The 14,387-nt window shown below is 43.4% G+C and overlaps 1 protein-coding gene across 5 annotated transcripts in view; it reads right to left on the bottom strand.

Moving 5' to 3' along the window:
- Window positions 1-2,390: 2,390 nt before the first annotated feature.
- Window positions 2,391-14,387, bottom strand: part of NUP214 (nucleoporin 214) — a 74,160-nt gene continuing 62,163 nt past the window's right edge. For 4 of the 5 annotated variants that reach the window (XM_030536064.1, XM_030536065.1, XM_030536066.1 and 1 more), the window contains 5 exons: window positions 11,633-11,782; window positions 7,979-8,150; window positions 4,033-4,175; window positions 3,371-3,395; window positions 2,391-2,623 (listed from right to left, as the gene is read on the bottom strand). In XM_030536064.1, the coding sequence (XP_030391924.1) occupies window positions 2,590-2,623; window positions 3,371-3,395; window positions 4,033-4,175; window positions 7,979-8,150; window positions 11,633-11,782 (524 nt within the window). In that variant the 3' untranslated portion in view covers window positions 2,391-2,589. The remainder of the gene's footprint in view (window positions 2,624-3,370; window positions 3,396-4,032; window positions 4,176-7,978; window positions 8,151-11,632; window positions 11,783-14,387) is intronic. The other variant, XM_030536067.1, reaches the window with a different exon arrangement.

Below are 14,387 nucleotides of genomic sequence, written 5' to 3'. Positions count from 1 at the left end.
TGGGCTAATTTGCTTCTTACATAGCTAAACAGGAGGTCTACCCACTCTCAGGTGTTAGGTGCCACCCATTTCGTTCCAGCAGGTGATCACTAAGATCATGGGGTTGCTGCAGTCAGGATAAAACCACAGGTGTTTTCTTTTAAGGGAAGCCTGAAGCAATCCTTTTGCCACTCCGCTTTCACCCGGGAAAGGAGCGAAACAGGTACTGAGCAAGAGCAGGGATGACTCCCAACTGCTCCCATCATCCTAAAAAAGGAACTCTAAATGGCTTAACATGCCAGCCTCGCATTCTTACCAAGCCAATCTGCTTCATAGCAAGTGATTTGTTAGCTATCTGGGGGAGCACAGCTGATACGGCCTTGCTAGGAGGTGTCACATGCCACAGCTATGGGGGATTAATGCAAAGAATTTAAGGTCAACCACTTGGGCCAAACCCGCTTCTATTTATAAGTGCAAAGGAAACCACAGGGACGGGGGCAACACAATTCGGCTTGGTGAGACTGGGTGTAGTCAAGGAGCTGCACCGTGCAAGGATGCCAGGCTCTAAGCTATCTGATATATACCCCATCTCCTTATTTGTTTGGAACTTCAGCATTAGTACCAGAGGGGCTAAAACAGCGCTACTTCACCTTCTGTGGGTCATGACATGCAGGGTGTGAGTAGAGCTGTAGTGCTTACAGCTTCATAAAAGCCTGTTCACATCTAACAAAAAGTTTCCCCTTTCTTATACACATTAAACTACAAACCCTGCATTTCTGTGCCTGCCCCTTTAAACTGAACTTACCCAGTGTCACTCCTAGTTGACAAATGGGTGTCACTGTAGAGACACGAGGGTCACCTTCCACAGCTGGGATGGGAGCAGAGTCAACTGCTAGGACTGTACGTCAATTGGAGTTATGAACCCCTGAAAACAGGTTTTTCAGGGGACTGCTGATATGAGATATTGCCTTAACTGCAGAGCTGTAAACTGGATGCAATAAAAATAAAGTCAATGCCAGCCACAGAACAACAGAAATGTATGGTTGGAAGGGACCTTGAGAGGTCATTAGTCCAGCCCCTTGTGCTGAGGGCAGGACCACTTACACCTGGTCCATCCCTGACAGGTGTTTATCTACACAGTTCTTAAAAACCTTCAAAGACGTGGATTCTACAACTCCCTTAGAAGCCTATTCCACTACTTAACTATCCTTATACAGACGCTTCCCGGGTTACGCAAACCCGACTAACGGAAAAGTTCCGTACTTTTTTGGGGAGTGTAATTGTTGGGTATACGTTCCTGACTTATGCAAAATTCAACTTACGCAAGGCATTCCGGAATGGAACGCTTGCTTAAGTTGGGGAGTGTCTGTAGTTAGAAAGTTTTCCCTCACATCTAACTTAAAGCTTCCTTGCTGCATGTATACACAAAGCTATCATTTCAACAAGCAACTCTGCTCCCAGATGTCACCCGAAACAACATTTTGTCACATCTATTTAAAATAAGATTAGAAAGCTTCTAATTTGAAACACTGCTACATTCCCTATTCCTAAGCATCCTATTAGAATCACTGTGGCAGTAACAGGACGAAGTACAACACATCAAACTAATATCAAGCTGCTACTTCAAATGCATCTTTCATAGTGCACAGAAAATCCATTACATCACTTGGGGGTTTCACTGAGGTCAGATGCATTAAAATAGAGAGAAAATGTTTTTCTGGATGCCTTCAAGGCATGCTTAGAAAACATTTGCTAAATATTTTCAAGTAAACACATACAAGGCAAATTCACAAATGTTACTGACTGGAGCAGAGTGCCACTAAGAAAAATCTCTCACAGAGGTTGGTAAAAGTGTAGCTGACAGGACGATCCAATGCCCAAAGCCATAAGATGAAAAGCATTCATGCTTCTAGATGGATTTCATACTTTTAATTCAAAGCCAAAAGTCTTTCCTATAAATTGTACTCAATTTTATGGCAGGCTTTGCAAAAAAATGAAGAGGAGAGAGCCCTGGCTCCCCATCACTTTACTGAGCATGGCCACAAATAGTATTTGTGCTGCCCTCTCCTAATTTCTCATCTGAACTGACTTTCTACTTTCCCAGCAGGCTCAGACTGGACCCATGATTCTTGGCATTTCAGTGAGGTGAGCATGCACAGCTGTCACTTGATCGGTCAAATATACTAGCCCTGTCATAAAAAAAAGACCGTGACTTCCACTGACTTCTATGAAAACTGCACTGGTTTAGACCGAGGACTGAATTTGGCCAATACAGCCTCTTCTTTCTTACATAAGTGGGCTGGACAAGAGGCATCCTTTCACAGCATCTATATCCAATCCAAATGGAGCTGGTATAATGCAAGCTTGTTTTTTCTGGCTACGTCCTGAAAAATTCTTCCACACAAACCACAGTGAAGCAGATAAAACAGTTTATTAAAGAGCAAGAACAATTATTGCATAAAAATAAGCATTAAATGTTTTTAAAAAAGTAGAATTGATATTTCCAAAGAAAGATGATCTGATGCTTGATCGTGAAGTGGATCCACAAATGGAGCAGCTCTAACCTGGCTGACCACAGCATGGGTGGAAGGGGCTCATGAACATCCCCTCTCAGCTTCTCCAACCACTAAACCCAGAGGTGGATCTGTGAACAGCAGCACAACACAACAGTGAAACCTAGAGTCCCTCTTCATCTATATCAGTCTAGAAAATCTCTAAAGCTTCCAAGAACCTCCATACCAATCAATGTGCCACTGGAAGTTTTTTTAATAGAATGCACTGGCACTTCCTGCAACTGAGGATCTGAGAGAACTTTAACAACACTGTTTCAACGTATCTGTTAAGTAGATATGCTTATGTTTATTCTACTGATGGCGAAACAGAAGCACAAAGTTTAAATGACTTGCTTAAGGCAACCCAGCAACTCAGTGGCAGAGTAGGGAATAGACATAGATAGGAGTCTTGCCTCCTAGGAGTACTCTAACCACTAGACAATAAAGCCTAATTTAGATCAGGAAGATGATCTAGTATTTTGCACCATATTTCCATTTCTACAATAGGGATAAATATTTACCTATCCCTACTATGCATTTTGCGACCAAGAGATAGAAGTACTACATAATCCCCTGCAAGACAATTTTCAGTTAACTACACAGGAAAGCACACGATCAAGAAACTTGCCATCTAGATACTGAGCTGTGTATAATACCATTAAAAGGAGAAATGAGAGTGAATGAAATAAGAATCCTCCTTTACTGCTTAAAATTTCAACTAGGGTTAGCATTTTAGTGTGCTTTCCAAAGCTTCCTTTCACACATCACCTAGCATTTCTATTCTAGTTCTTTTTAGATGTTTAATGAAAATCAGATACAAGGCAGTGATGGGTACTTACGAGTTAGATGATCCAAAGCCAAAGCCTGAGAGAAATGCAAGATTAAAGGAGGATTATTGTTAAAGGCATAAAGAATGCATGCAACACACAGTATGGTCACCCTCCCATATTCCCTTAGAAATGGGGTTCTCAATCTTTTTCGTTCTGAGCCCCTGACACAAATGTGCCAAAAACTCCATGCCCCACCTGTGTCACAACTGTTTTTTGGCATGTAAAAGCCAGGGCTGGCTTTAGCGGGTAGCAAGCAGGGCAACGGCCTGGGGTTCCACACCACAGGGGCCCCTACAAAGCTACATTGCTCAGGCTTTGGCTTCAGCCCCGGGTGGCAAGGCTCAGGGCCTCACAGGGCTGGCTGTGTTCTCTTGGATTCTCCCAGTTAAGATTTCTGGGCAGAGATCCACCTGATGCCTGTTTAGCCTTCGCTCTCCCAAATTTGTGGTAAAACCAAATAGGAAACTGAAATATGCATTCATTGTAATCAGAAAGGGAAAAAAAAAATACACCTTTCAATTCTCCTCCCACTCCCAGTTTCGTAAACCCCAACTGGTGAACAACAGCCAATGGGAGCAAGATCACAGCTGAGTTCTGAGGAGGACGGGCACAGGGATAAGCTAGGTCTCTCCCACTTCACTCTCTGACAGGGACATTTCAGCTCCTCATACCTCCTCCACTTGACCCAAAGCCAGAGAAACCACTGCCTTGTGTGCCAAAACCAGTAGTCTGTTGGGACAGCAACCCGAATGTAGGAGCATTTTGATTTGCCAGGGTGCCAAATGATGCCGCATTGTTACTGGTGCCACCAAAACTGCAATTCAAAGAGAACACACACACAAATATTTCATCACTCAATAAAGGAAGACCATGTTTGCCCTCACCCCCCTGAAACCCACAGAACCTCTTATTACATACCCACTCAGTGAGAGATGCTTATTCCTTGGTTTTACTAAGAATTTTGCACAGACAATCCCCCCTCTGCCCACCTTCCCTTCAGAGGAAACAAGAAGTGAGCACATGGAGAAAAAGTTCAACTCAACACATACAAGCAACTGTGGTGCATTTTCATTCCATGAAATCCCAACTCCTGCCATCATGGGAAATATATCACCCTCCACCATCATCACTTTTTATCCATCCAGCTCAAAAGTGCTGCATCATTACTGTTATCTTACAGAGGCGGAAAACAGAGACAGAGAGGTTGTGTGATTTGCCCAAGGTCACACAGCAAGGAGTATGACACAGCCAGGATTTGGAACCCGGTCTCGATTCCCAGGGCAGTGCCTTATTCAGTGAATTATGCTGCCCTTCCATAAGGTCTTCTCCAGCCTTATTTCCTTCTCCTCTCTATTTTGAAGTATACATCATTCTGCTTCCTTCCTGAACCTCACCTTGACTTTGACACTTCTCTCTCATTTTACCTATTAGAACACTTAATTTATTTACCTCTTTGTATTATTAACTTTATAGCTTCTGGGGACAGACTGTCTAAAAAATGATACTCAAATGTAGCTTTATAGAGAGGAACCAGATCTACCCTTCCCCACTCACCCCATCCAAGCAAGCATTGTACAGGCAAATATTTCCTTTTTAAAAATAACCCACCACCGCCAGTGGTGAAATGCCATGATAATTCCATCTAACATGGTTCTCACTGGCACCAACACCCTCTCACAATTTTGTATGTTATATTTATGCTTGAAAACAACAGGCTTATACCACAGATATAGTATCTGGAACTGGGAATAGTGTGGGCAGGAGCTATCCAAGTTTCTCATCACAAAGCTCTGATAATGCACCTCAGTACTGAGTAATGCAGCCAGCAATGCCAGTCAAGTTAAACAGTTTGCTTGTTTCCTGATGCTGATAAAATGTCAAGTAGGCAGTAGGCTGAGCCTAGCAAGCTCCATTCATTTGTGAAGCTCAATCTGAACCGACAGTGAATTAATCCACTTCTCCATCCATTCAGATCAAGGGTACATTCTTTGAAGCATCAAAACATACATCTCGAAAAGAGACAGCCCCTGCAGAAGTGCTGCATGCAATTCTCTTGATAAAGAAAAAAGTAATCCTCTCTGCCTTGCTCTCTTTGTTTAAGAGACAGCTGTCTATGCAGGTAGTTTCCATATATGGTATTAGATTCAGATAGGCATTTCAGTCATTTTGCCTTTCAACACTTAAGCCTGCTAGCCACTTACAGCCCTGAATAGGATTGTTGATGTGGCTAGCTGCAGATGGCTCTGGCTCTTGATTGTAAATGAAATGTGGTATTGCTTTTCTTAGTATTTTTTAAGAGGGGGAGGAAGGGCCAGGGTTTGACAAGGTTTTTATGACTGTTCTGTCTCCCCAGGCTCTGTGCCTCTATCAAATAAACCATCTTACTAGCTATGAAAAGAACTGGACATAAAATTAGCAACAAAGAAACCTGTGGTTTAACTGCCTCAATCTTTCAGCTACTACTACAGGCTGTTGAAAGAGACGAGGAGAGGTAAGAATAGAGAAATTACAAGTCATTGCCATTGACTTTATTTTAACAGCGTAAGTTCCATTTCTAGAGCTGGAGATGCCACCTGTTAACACCTTAACCTATCAATCTGGTTTTGACCAACTCCTTTCCCAGATTTTCGGGGATTTTCTCATGCAGTGTCACTGTGAGATTGAGAATTTGGAGGGAGCTGACATTAAGGTGGTGACAGTGAACGCCCGCCCCCATCCCAAGTTGTCTTTAGATTTGATAAAGAACTTTGCAGGTATCAAGAAACAGAAGCTGCTTTTTGCTGCACTTCCTCAAAGCAAGGTAAGCTGTTGAGAAATGATGCAACTAACCAGGTGACTGAGTTTGCAGCACTGTAATGGGCTGAGCACAAGACTGAAAGGAGCTGAGTACTAATGCTACCTCCAACATCTTGGGCAAATGACTTTACTTGCATTTCAGCTTCTCAACCTCTCTCCCTCCCACCCACCCCTGTGCTGTAATGGGGGCGAGGGGGAGGAGAGGAGGCACAGACAGATTCCACTACTGCGGGAAAGAAGGGGTTGACAGGAAAAGTTTGGCTTAAATCAGTTGTGCCCAATTAGGGTGGGATTTCAATGCTTCCTAGGGAATATGGACACCCAATTCCCCCACCCCTTTTTAAACAGGGACACAATCTCTTGGAATAAGCTTTACAAAGCTGCCTAAATTTCTAGCTTCTAAGGTTGTGAAGAAAACGGAGTGCAAGCCATTGAAGTCTTCGTTCCCAAGTCTGCAATTCCTTAAATAAGAACTCTCATTGAGATGTGAATAGCAACATTGCTAAAAATGAGATGTTAACTCTGAATCCTAATGATGAGACTTGAAATTTCAGTGCTGCTGACATTAGCTATTTGGTGCATGTGTGTTTTCACTACAAAATTCTGTAACACAATAGCAACTGGAAGCACTATGGCAGAGCAACGTAAATTGAGTTTAATATCCAATTAAATAGAGTTAGTGCAATATTCCTTGTGTTTGCTTTTAGATTTGAATAAACAACCCCCCAGTGTGCTGCACTGCAGTACTACAGAACTCAGGGATCTTGCAGCAGAATTTACAGTGAGCTTGCCACGGAATACAGTGGGCCTTGGAGAACACCTAACTGACCACCGCATGAAGGTGCTGAGAATTAACTACTTAACATTCGCAAACCCATCTTGAAGATGGAAAACACTGAGATGTATTATGTAAAGGTGGTTCCTCTCTGAACCCAGTGCAGACACTTGAGATGTGCAAAACACTGAGACTGAGGGCATTACAACAGAGTGCAAAAAATAAAGACGGTGTTTTTTCCACTGGATCTTGCAACAGACAGTTCTCCAAGACTTCCCTGCAGAAAATGATTGGGACTGATTATTATTATTATGGGATGTGTACATACAGGAAAGTGTCGCCTTGAAAGCTAGGTATCTACCAGCAACTCTAAAGTGTGGGGTGGAACATTTGCAGCTTCACAAGGTTTGAAACCATGTACTTGCTAGGTCAAACGGGGAATAAAAGCGCTGTCTGCTGTGAGATAAGATTTCAGTGCCATGTAAGTGATCAAAGATGAAAAAAACAGGTAAAAATCAGTATTCCATCTCTGGACTCGACCACATATTACTAGTAGGGTCTGTGCAGGGATAAGCTATGATACTGAACTCTTCTCAAAATCTCTCTCCCACCCCAAAAGTGAGGTGGATTCTAGAGATTAAACATTTATCATTCCAAGCCCCCTTGCTTGGCAAATTTAGAACTAGACTGGAATGCGTACTAACAAAAGTGAAAATAGGAAACACACCGGCACTCAGATACGTGGGCTGGATGGCCTAGGTCTCTCTCACTTCTGTATTCTAGGATTCAATATGATAGTGCCCAAATTAAAATGAGAACCTGTTACTTTCATTGGGGCCAGCATGGTCGGAATCATAAAATACTGTTTTTTGCTGTTTTCCTTTCGGGTGGGCTTTTCTAATGAGGAAGCCCATTGCTCAGTGATCAACCTTAGATCTCTAGACCCTTCTTTATTTGCAGAATCTATAGGATACAGAATGAAGCATAACGGTTTCAGACAGAACAAGAACACTGATTTCCCAATCCCTAGACCCTCTTTGGCTTACCCAAATCCTCCGGCATTGGCTGCGGCTGTACCCTCGCCGAACACTTTGCCTCCCGTCGAGCCCAGAGGGCTTGTAAAGGCTGGGGCTGAACCGAATGCTGGCACCCCTCCAAACCCAGGGGACCCCCCGAAAGTGGGAGGGCTGCCAAACACTGGAGCAGCACCGAAGCCACCTGAGCAAAACAGAGGCAAAAAAGGGACAAGAACATCAAGTAAACAATAACAGAGAAAAAAGAAAAACAAAGTTAGATTTCCAAGTAGACAGATTCTAGAACGAGGGCAGACATTCCTGTATATGGTCACAGCCTTATCTATGGAACTTACAGCTACAACCAAGCTGCCAAAATGCAGCACATTTTATTACAAAAGGCCTTGGTAGGAAAGCTCATGAACATGTTCCAAAACCAGCCCAAAGAAACAGACTATCCAATGGACAAGTGCGGTTTGGGTTGCTTGAGCAGCTGAGCTTGATTCCCAGAATTACATTTTAGAGAGCATAATTTTCAATTGAAATTTAAATACACGTAAGGGGATATACACAGTGTACAAAGCCCACTAACATATATTCATGTTAGTATGGTGTGAGAAGGAATCAAAACAGTCTACTTGCTTTATATAAACTAGATGCTTTAATTGCAAGTTAGCGAGTATTCAGGTTAAAGGGTTAGACTGGCAATTAAAAATACATATGGCAATAAATTATAGACTAATGCTTTTCATTTACTTAAACAATGCTCATGCATCCTTCATCAATGATCTCATGTCCCTTACTGCAGAAGGGAAGAGCTTACCTTCTGCAGACAGTTTTACAAACCTAATCATCAGGAATTAGATAAGTTAAGATCTGAAGGAACTTCTGTGCAAAAAAAATTCCCTGCATAGGTTGGTTCCACTGACAACACCCCCAACAAATGCAACAGGAGATCTTTTACCATAGCTACATATCCGATACGAAAAACAGCTTATACACAAACCTGTTGGATCAACAATATTGTGCTGCACATAGATCCTTAAAAACATGGAAGGAATCTCAATGCAATGGGTAAGATTTGCTCTTCTCTATCTATTGTGACAAGATGGCTGATGCTCGTCCTGCGCTTTTCTTGGGGGAGGGGGGGCGCTAAGACATCACCCCTTGCCCCTGCTCTTGGGTGCCAAGGGCCCCACTAGTGGCCCGGGAAGGTGGTAGAGGAGGGAAGCGCGGGATGGGTCTGAGTTTGCTCCTCGCTCTGAGTCCCAGCCCCTCTCAACCCCTGCGGGTCTCTTACCCTCTTCCGCCTTGGGTGGGGTTACCCTCGGTCCTTAGACGCTCGGGGAGGGAGTCTCCTGCCCTGCCTGGGCAGGATCTCCCTTACTTTGGTTCTCTGGTCTTTCACATCTCAAATATACCTCCAAGCTCCAATCCTCTCTCCTTCCTCCTCTTCCTCTGACTGCCTAAAGCAGAGGGTTTTATTAGGTTTCTGACAGGGCCTTAACTGACTACAGGTGCTCCAATTAACCTGTAGCAACCCTATCTAGTCTACAGGGAACCACACCTTAATTAGGCTAGGGCATATATATTTCCCCTCTACCACCGCTCCCTGGCCCTCCTGTATCACACTATGTTCTTATACGCTACCCACCATAGCATCTGAGCACTTCAAACAGTAAATTTACCTTTAAAGGACTAATGAGGGAAGGAGATTTTTTTTTAACTTCCAATTAGAGATGGGGAACCAAGTCATGGGATTACATGCCTTGTTCATGGTCATGCAAGAAATCAGTGGCAGGGCCAAGAATTAAACTAGGCCTCAAGGTCCCATTCAGTGTCTTAACCTCCTCCTCCTTCTACACAACTGAATAAAAACCTTTTATTAAGATTTTTCTACTCTACATTCACTCTCCTGATGCTGTTTGCCTGTTTAGAACTGACTACATGGATCTCAAAGGGCACTTGCTGGTCTGTTCGATTAAGGCTAAGGTTTGGGATAACACTATGCATTTTAATACCCTGGGTGAAATTCCAGTCCAGGCCAAGATAATGGATACAGTCTGGCTATAAACACAAAGGTCTGGAAAAAATAAAAGCTGGGGCTGAATTATTGAAACACAGATCAGATATCTGATTACACTTTCTTTCTAGAGACACAGGTCTTTACCTAGCTCCTTGGAGCTTCGTTCTGGACCGGACTCTCCTGTATACAGTGTGTTAATGAACATAAAAATGAGAAGGCAATGCAATATATAGACGGCAAACCAGGAAAAAGCACTCTGTAGCAAGTCATGCCCCTTCCTCATCCCACACTAAATAGGAAAGGAAACTACAGACTATTTTTATGGTGTCTAACACCTAGACTTGGATACGGAAAGGGCTTCAAGGAGGTTCCACATCAATAAAATCGCCTTCTACAATAATCTGCCAGAAAATCCCATCTCAAGATTAATTTTGGAACTGGAGTTAGAGAATTCTCTCCTTTCCTTCAATAAGGAAGGAGAGGGGAGAATCATTCACTGAAACCACCTATCTCCAACACCCAAGATAAAAGACACAAGGCTGGCCTGATAGGCAGAACGCTTGATACTCTATCACATTGAAAGTAGTATTTAGGAGAAACGCTAGACATGGTTACTGAGGCCAGTAGCATCGACGGACAGTATCAGCTACCTCACTTACCCAAAAGCAAAGTCACCACTAGTGCCATGGCTGCCATGTTAAAATACTATCCCATGAAATACCACTTCTGTAAGGGGTACGCTGGAGCATCATTCTCTGAATTCTATGGTAGCAACCTTTGTATAGACTTTTTCCAAGGAAACTCCAAGTTGCAAAGGTGCCGACTGGAAGAGTATTCTAAGGTTAGAATCCTTGCTTCGTCTAACTCTTTGGTTTTCTACTTTTGTTTCGTAATTATGAAGGCAAACAGCTTGCTGGGTTGAAACAGACTTCATATCACAGTCATCGTTACTCCCATTGTTTGCAGTGGGCAAATTACCATGGAATAGGAAAAAGGATTAGGCAAGATTTCCAAGAACGTAAGAGTCAACAGAACAGCATGAAGGACTATGTATTTCAGTGTTCACTACAACTAATTATAGAAGAGAAAGGGCCACGTGTAACAGCAAGGTCAGACTGATTTTAAAAAAGTAAATCTGAAGCTTTCCTGACTTGGACTTTTTGGGGAAAGTCCCACCAAAGACACTGGTGCATACAAGGCAATTATGGGTTTATGTCAGAACGGGTTACACAAGAAGGGAATTCGGGATCATCAATAGGCTAAACCACCCAGTTCACAATAAGTTCTATAAATCGCATTGCATGCTACACTGTCAGTGAGCTATATACGCCTGGCACTAACGCTTACAGCTCACTTCCCTACAAATGGAATGGCAGTTTCTGCAATGAATCCTGTGAAGATAAAGTCTACTCAGTTTTTGTGCAGTTCAGGTTCTAAATCATTAAGTTTTGAATCTAGCATCTGAATTTCCAGTTGCTGGGATCTGTTTTTTTGAAGGAGATAGATGGTACCATATGGTGGAGTATCATGCAAGGGCAATACTCATGCATATGATCTTCCATACACTGGGTCTGGGGTGAAGATCTCTGACTATTGGAACACACTACTCAATATCTTACAAGAAAGTGTGGGTGTTTATAGCGGGTTTGTTAATACAGTACCTGCTTTGGTTGGACTAGAGAACCCAAAGCCTTGAGCGGCCACGGTCCCACCTCCAGAACTGAAAGTGCCTGTAGGTTTCTGCTCTCCATAAGATGAGTTGCCAAATCGAAACGTCTTGGCCCCATTGTTTCCAAATAAGCTAGAGGTATCTAGAGAGATGAGGGATACTCGTGAAGCTCATAAGAGACAAAAAGACGCACATTCCCAAAAAGCACATAATGAATATTATATCCAAAATGGCAGTCTATGGAGAGAAACTGAGCTTGTCCTAATCCTTGTTCTAATAAACTGCACTAGTAGCCACTTAATTGCTTCATTCTTCACTGACAAATGCAACTACTGTTATCTCCAGTGTTGATCAGCTCGTGTGAGACTTTTTAATTGCACTAAGTGGAAGTCAATCTTTCAAATCAGAAATTGTGGTCACTGGAAACAGTCACTCATTGTGATACAAGTTTACCATCTAGATTTCATGCCTTGAAAAGAATGATTATGTGACCTAGAGTAACTGATTCTTTGAGATGTTGTAGTCACTGTGGATCCTACTGAAGGTGCAAATGCACCTTTTGCACACAAGTTCAGAATCTTTTGAACAGCCACATCTCTTGGGCCCTGCATGTGTCCTATGCCTACTCATGCTCCCGTGAAGGATGATAAAGGTTGGAGCAGCCAAGACCCTCCCTCTGTTCCCTCACAATTTGTAGCCCATGTTAGCTGAGGACTCCAAAAGCAGAGATGGAGGGCAAGTCATAGGATCGACACTAATTACAACATCTCAAAGAACCGCAGTTAATGTAGGGTAAGTAACCATTCTCTCTTCTTTGAGTATGTCAGTATGGATCCCACTGTAAGTGACTGGCAAGCAGTAACCTCTTCAGGATGGATGAGTGCCAGGTTCGTCAGTCAATCAGGAATCTGAATACTGTTCTCCTGAATCTGGCATCGGATCTATCAGCCAAGTCCAATGCATAGTGCTTTACAAACAAGCGTGGATTGCTTCACCTAGCAGCCTTGCATATGCGCATTCTGGCACATTTTGGAAACAAGTTGAGGATGTTGCCTAAAGTCTGGTAGACTGATTCTTGATGGGCAGTGGGGAGCTCATAATAGTGCGATATACTGAGTTACCCTCTTTGGGATGAAATAACTGGGACTGGCGGGTTCCAGTAGCACCAACAGAGCAATGGTGGCAGATTATACTGGTACTGGCTAGACTGTCGGTGGCACATCCACTGCAGGTGCTGCGCTCGGCATATGATGCGGTGGTTGGGGTCTCTCTGCCCTGGGGTTGGTGCCGAGGATGTCTGCCTCATCTATGATGCCAAGGAGGATTCCTGTTGGTGCACATGCTCCCGGTGCTGACATGGGTCTTTTTGATCTCCTCTCTTCACTGGAACCAAAAGTGAGCCTTGTTGCTGAGGCATTTGCTGAAGAAATGCTCCTTGGTTCCACCATGGATGAGATCTCCCCGAGGTCTGAGGCCACCTTCATGGATTGCTCCAGGACGTGCAGTTTGAGCCTTACATCCCTTGATTTTTGGCTGCAGGAGGAGCAGCAGCAGCAAATGGAGCATTTATCAGCAATGTGTCCTTCCCTGAGGCAGAAGAGACATCAGCTGTGCTTGCCTATTGGGGGCAACAGACGGTTGCCTGAAGGGCAGGGTTTAAACCCTGAGGGCTTAGAGTTGTACAACCTCGCTCTGCTGTAGAGTGGGTCTCCTCCTACAGTCTCTTCTCTCCCCCTCTGGGAAGGTCCAACTAAATGGTAAAATTGATAACTAAACTAACACAAGTGAGGAACAGTTTTCGCAATAGTTTTTTGAAGCTCAGACAAATGCTGAAGCAGGTCAGACCCTCGCTAGCTTCCACCTCACCATCATAGATGGTAAGAAGGGACAGAGGAGGGGAGGGACTGCTCTGCCTGTTAGGCACCCTTACAGAGGAGCACAAGGAGGCATGGAGTACACACATGGCTGATGGACACAGCTTTTCCCAAGATTCCAAACTCACATGTACACATCTACATTGGGATCCACACTGTAACACTTGAAGAAGAACTAAAGATTCTTAGCCATTGTGGCAGGAAGAGCCAGGATTTCTTGACATGACACACTGCAGTCTAACTTGCAACTGCACTTGTGCTCTTACAGCCTCACAGGCTAAACAGGGCCTGAGATTTTTATCTTCCATGAGACAGAACACAGTTTATGGCTTCGGTAGTCAAACGACTTTGAAGGGCCTAAGTCCTTCTTTCGTGAACTATTTGTTTTCCATTAGCATGAGGATTAATTTTAAAGTTAGAGATGGGCAAACTTGCCAGGACAATTAGTCATCGCCTTTAATGCTGGTGGACTGTTAAAAGGATACAAAGGGACCAGATTACTTCTTAAGTGGGTTTAAATGGTCCTTTCAACTATACAGAGCTAATGTGGCTGCTTCCCTCTCCTCCCTACTTCCACCTGCTGGCAACTGCATTGCTCCCTTTCAGCCAGTCTACCCACTAGATCCCTCTTTTCCTATTTCCCTGCTAGCCGTTGGACAAATTTGCAAGGGAAGAAGAATAAAGACACTCGAAGCTCCTAATTTAGTAAAAGATACAGTAGATAAGAAAAAAAGGCTAATTTTGTTTAAGTATAGATGTACTTGTTAACATGCTTATGCAGACCACTGAACAGTCTGCAACAGATACATGCATAAGGTTATGGTACTCCAAGTATTCCAAACTGATTTTCAATTGTGGAGACTGGTGGGCATG

Source organism: Gopherus evgoodei, chromosome 16, assembly GCF_007399415.2.
Source record: "Gopherus evgoodei ecotype Sinaloan lineage chromosome 16, rGopEvg1_v1.p, whole genome shotgun sequence".
Lineage (NCBI taxonomy): Eukaryota > Metazoa > Chordata > Testudines > Testudinidae > Gopherus > Gopherus evgoodei.
The sequence above is the reverse complement of the archived record's forward strand: the minus strand, read 5'-3'. Positions and strand labels throughout refer to the sequence as shown.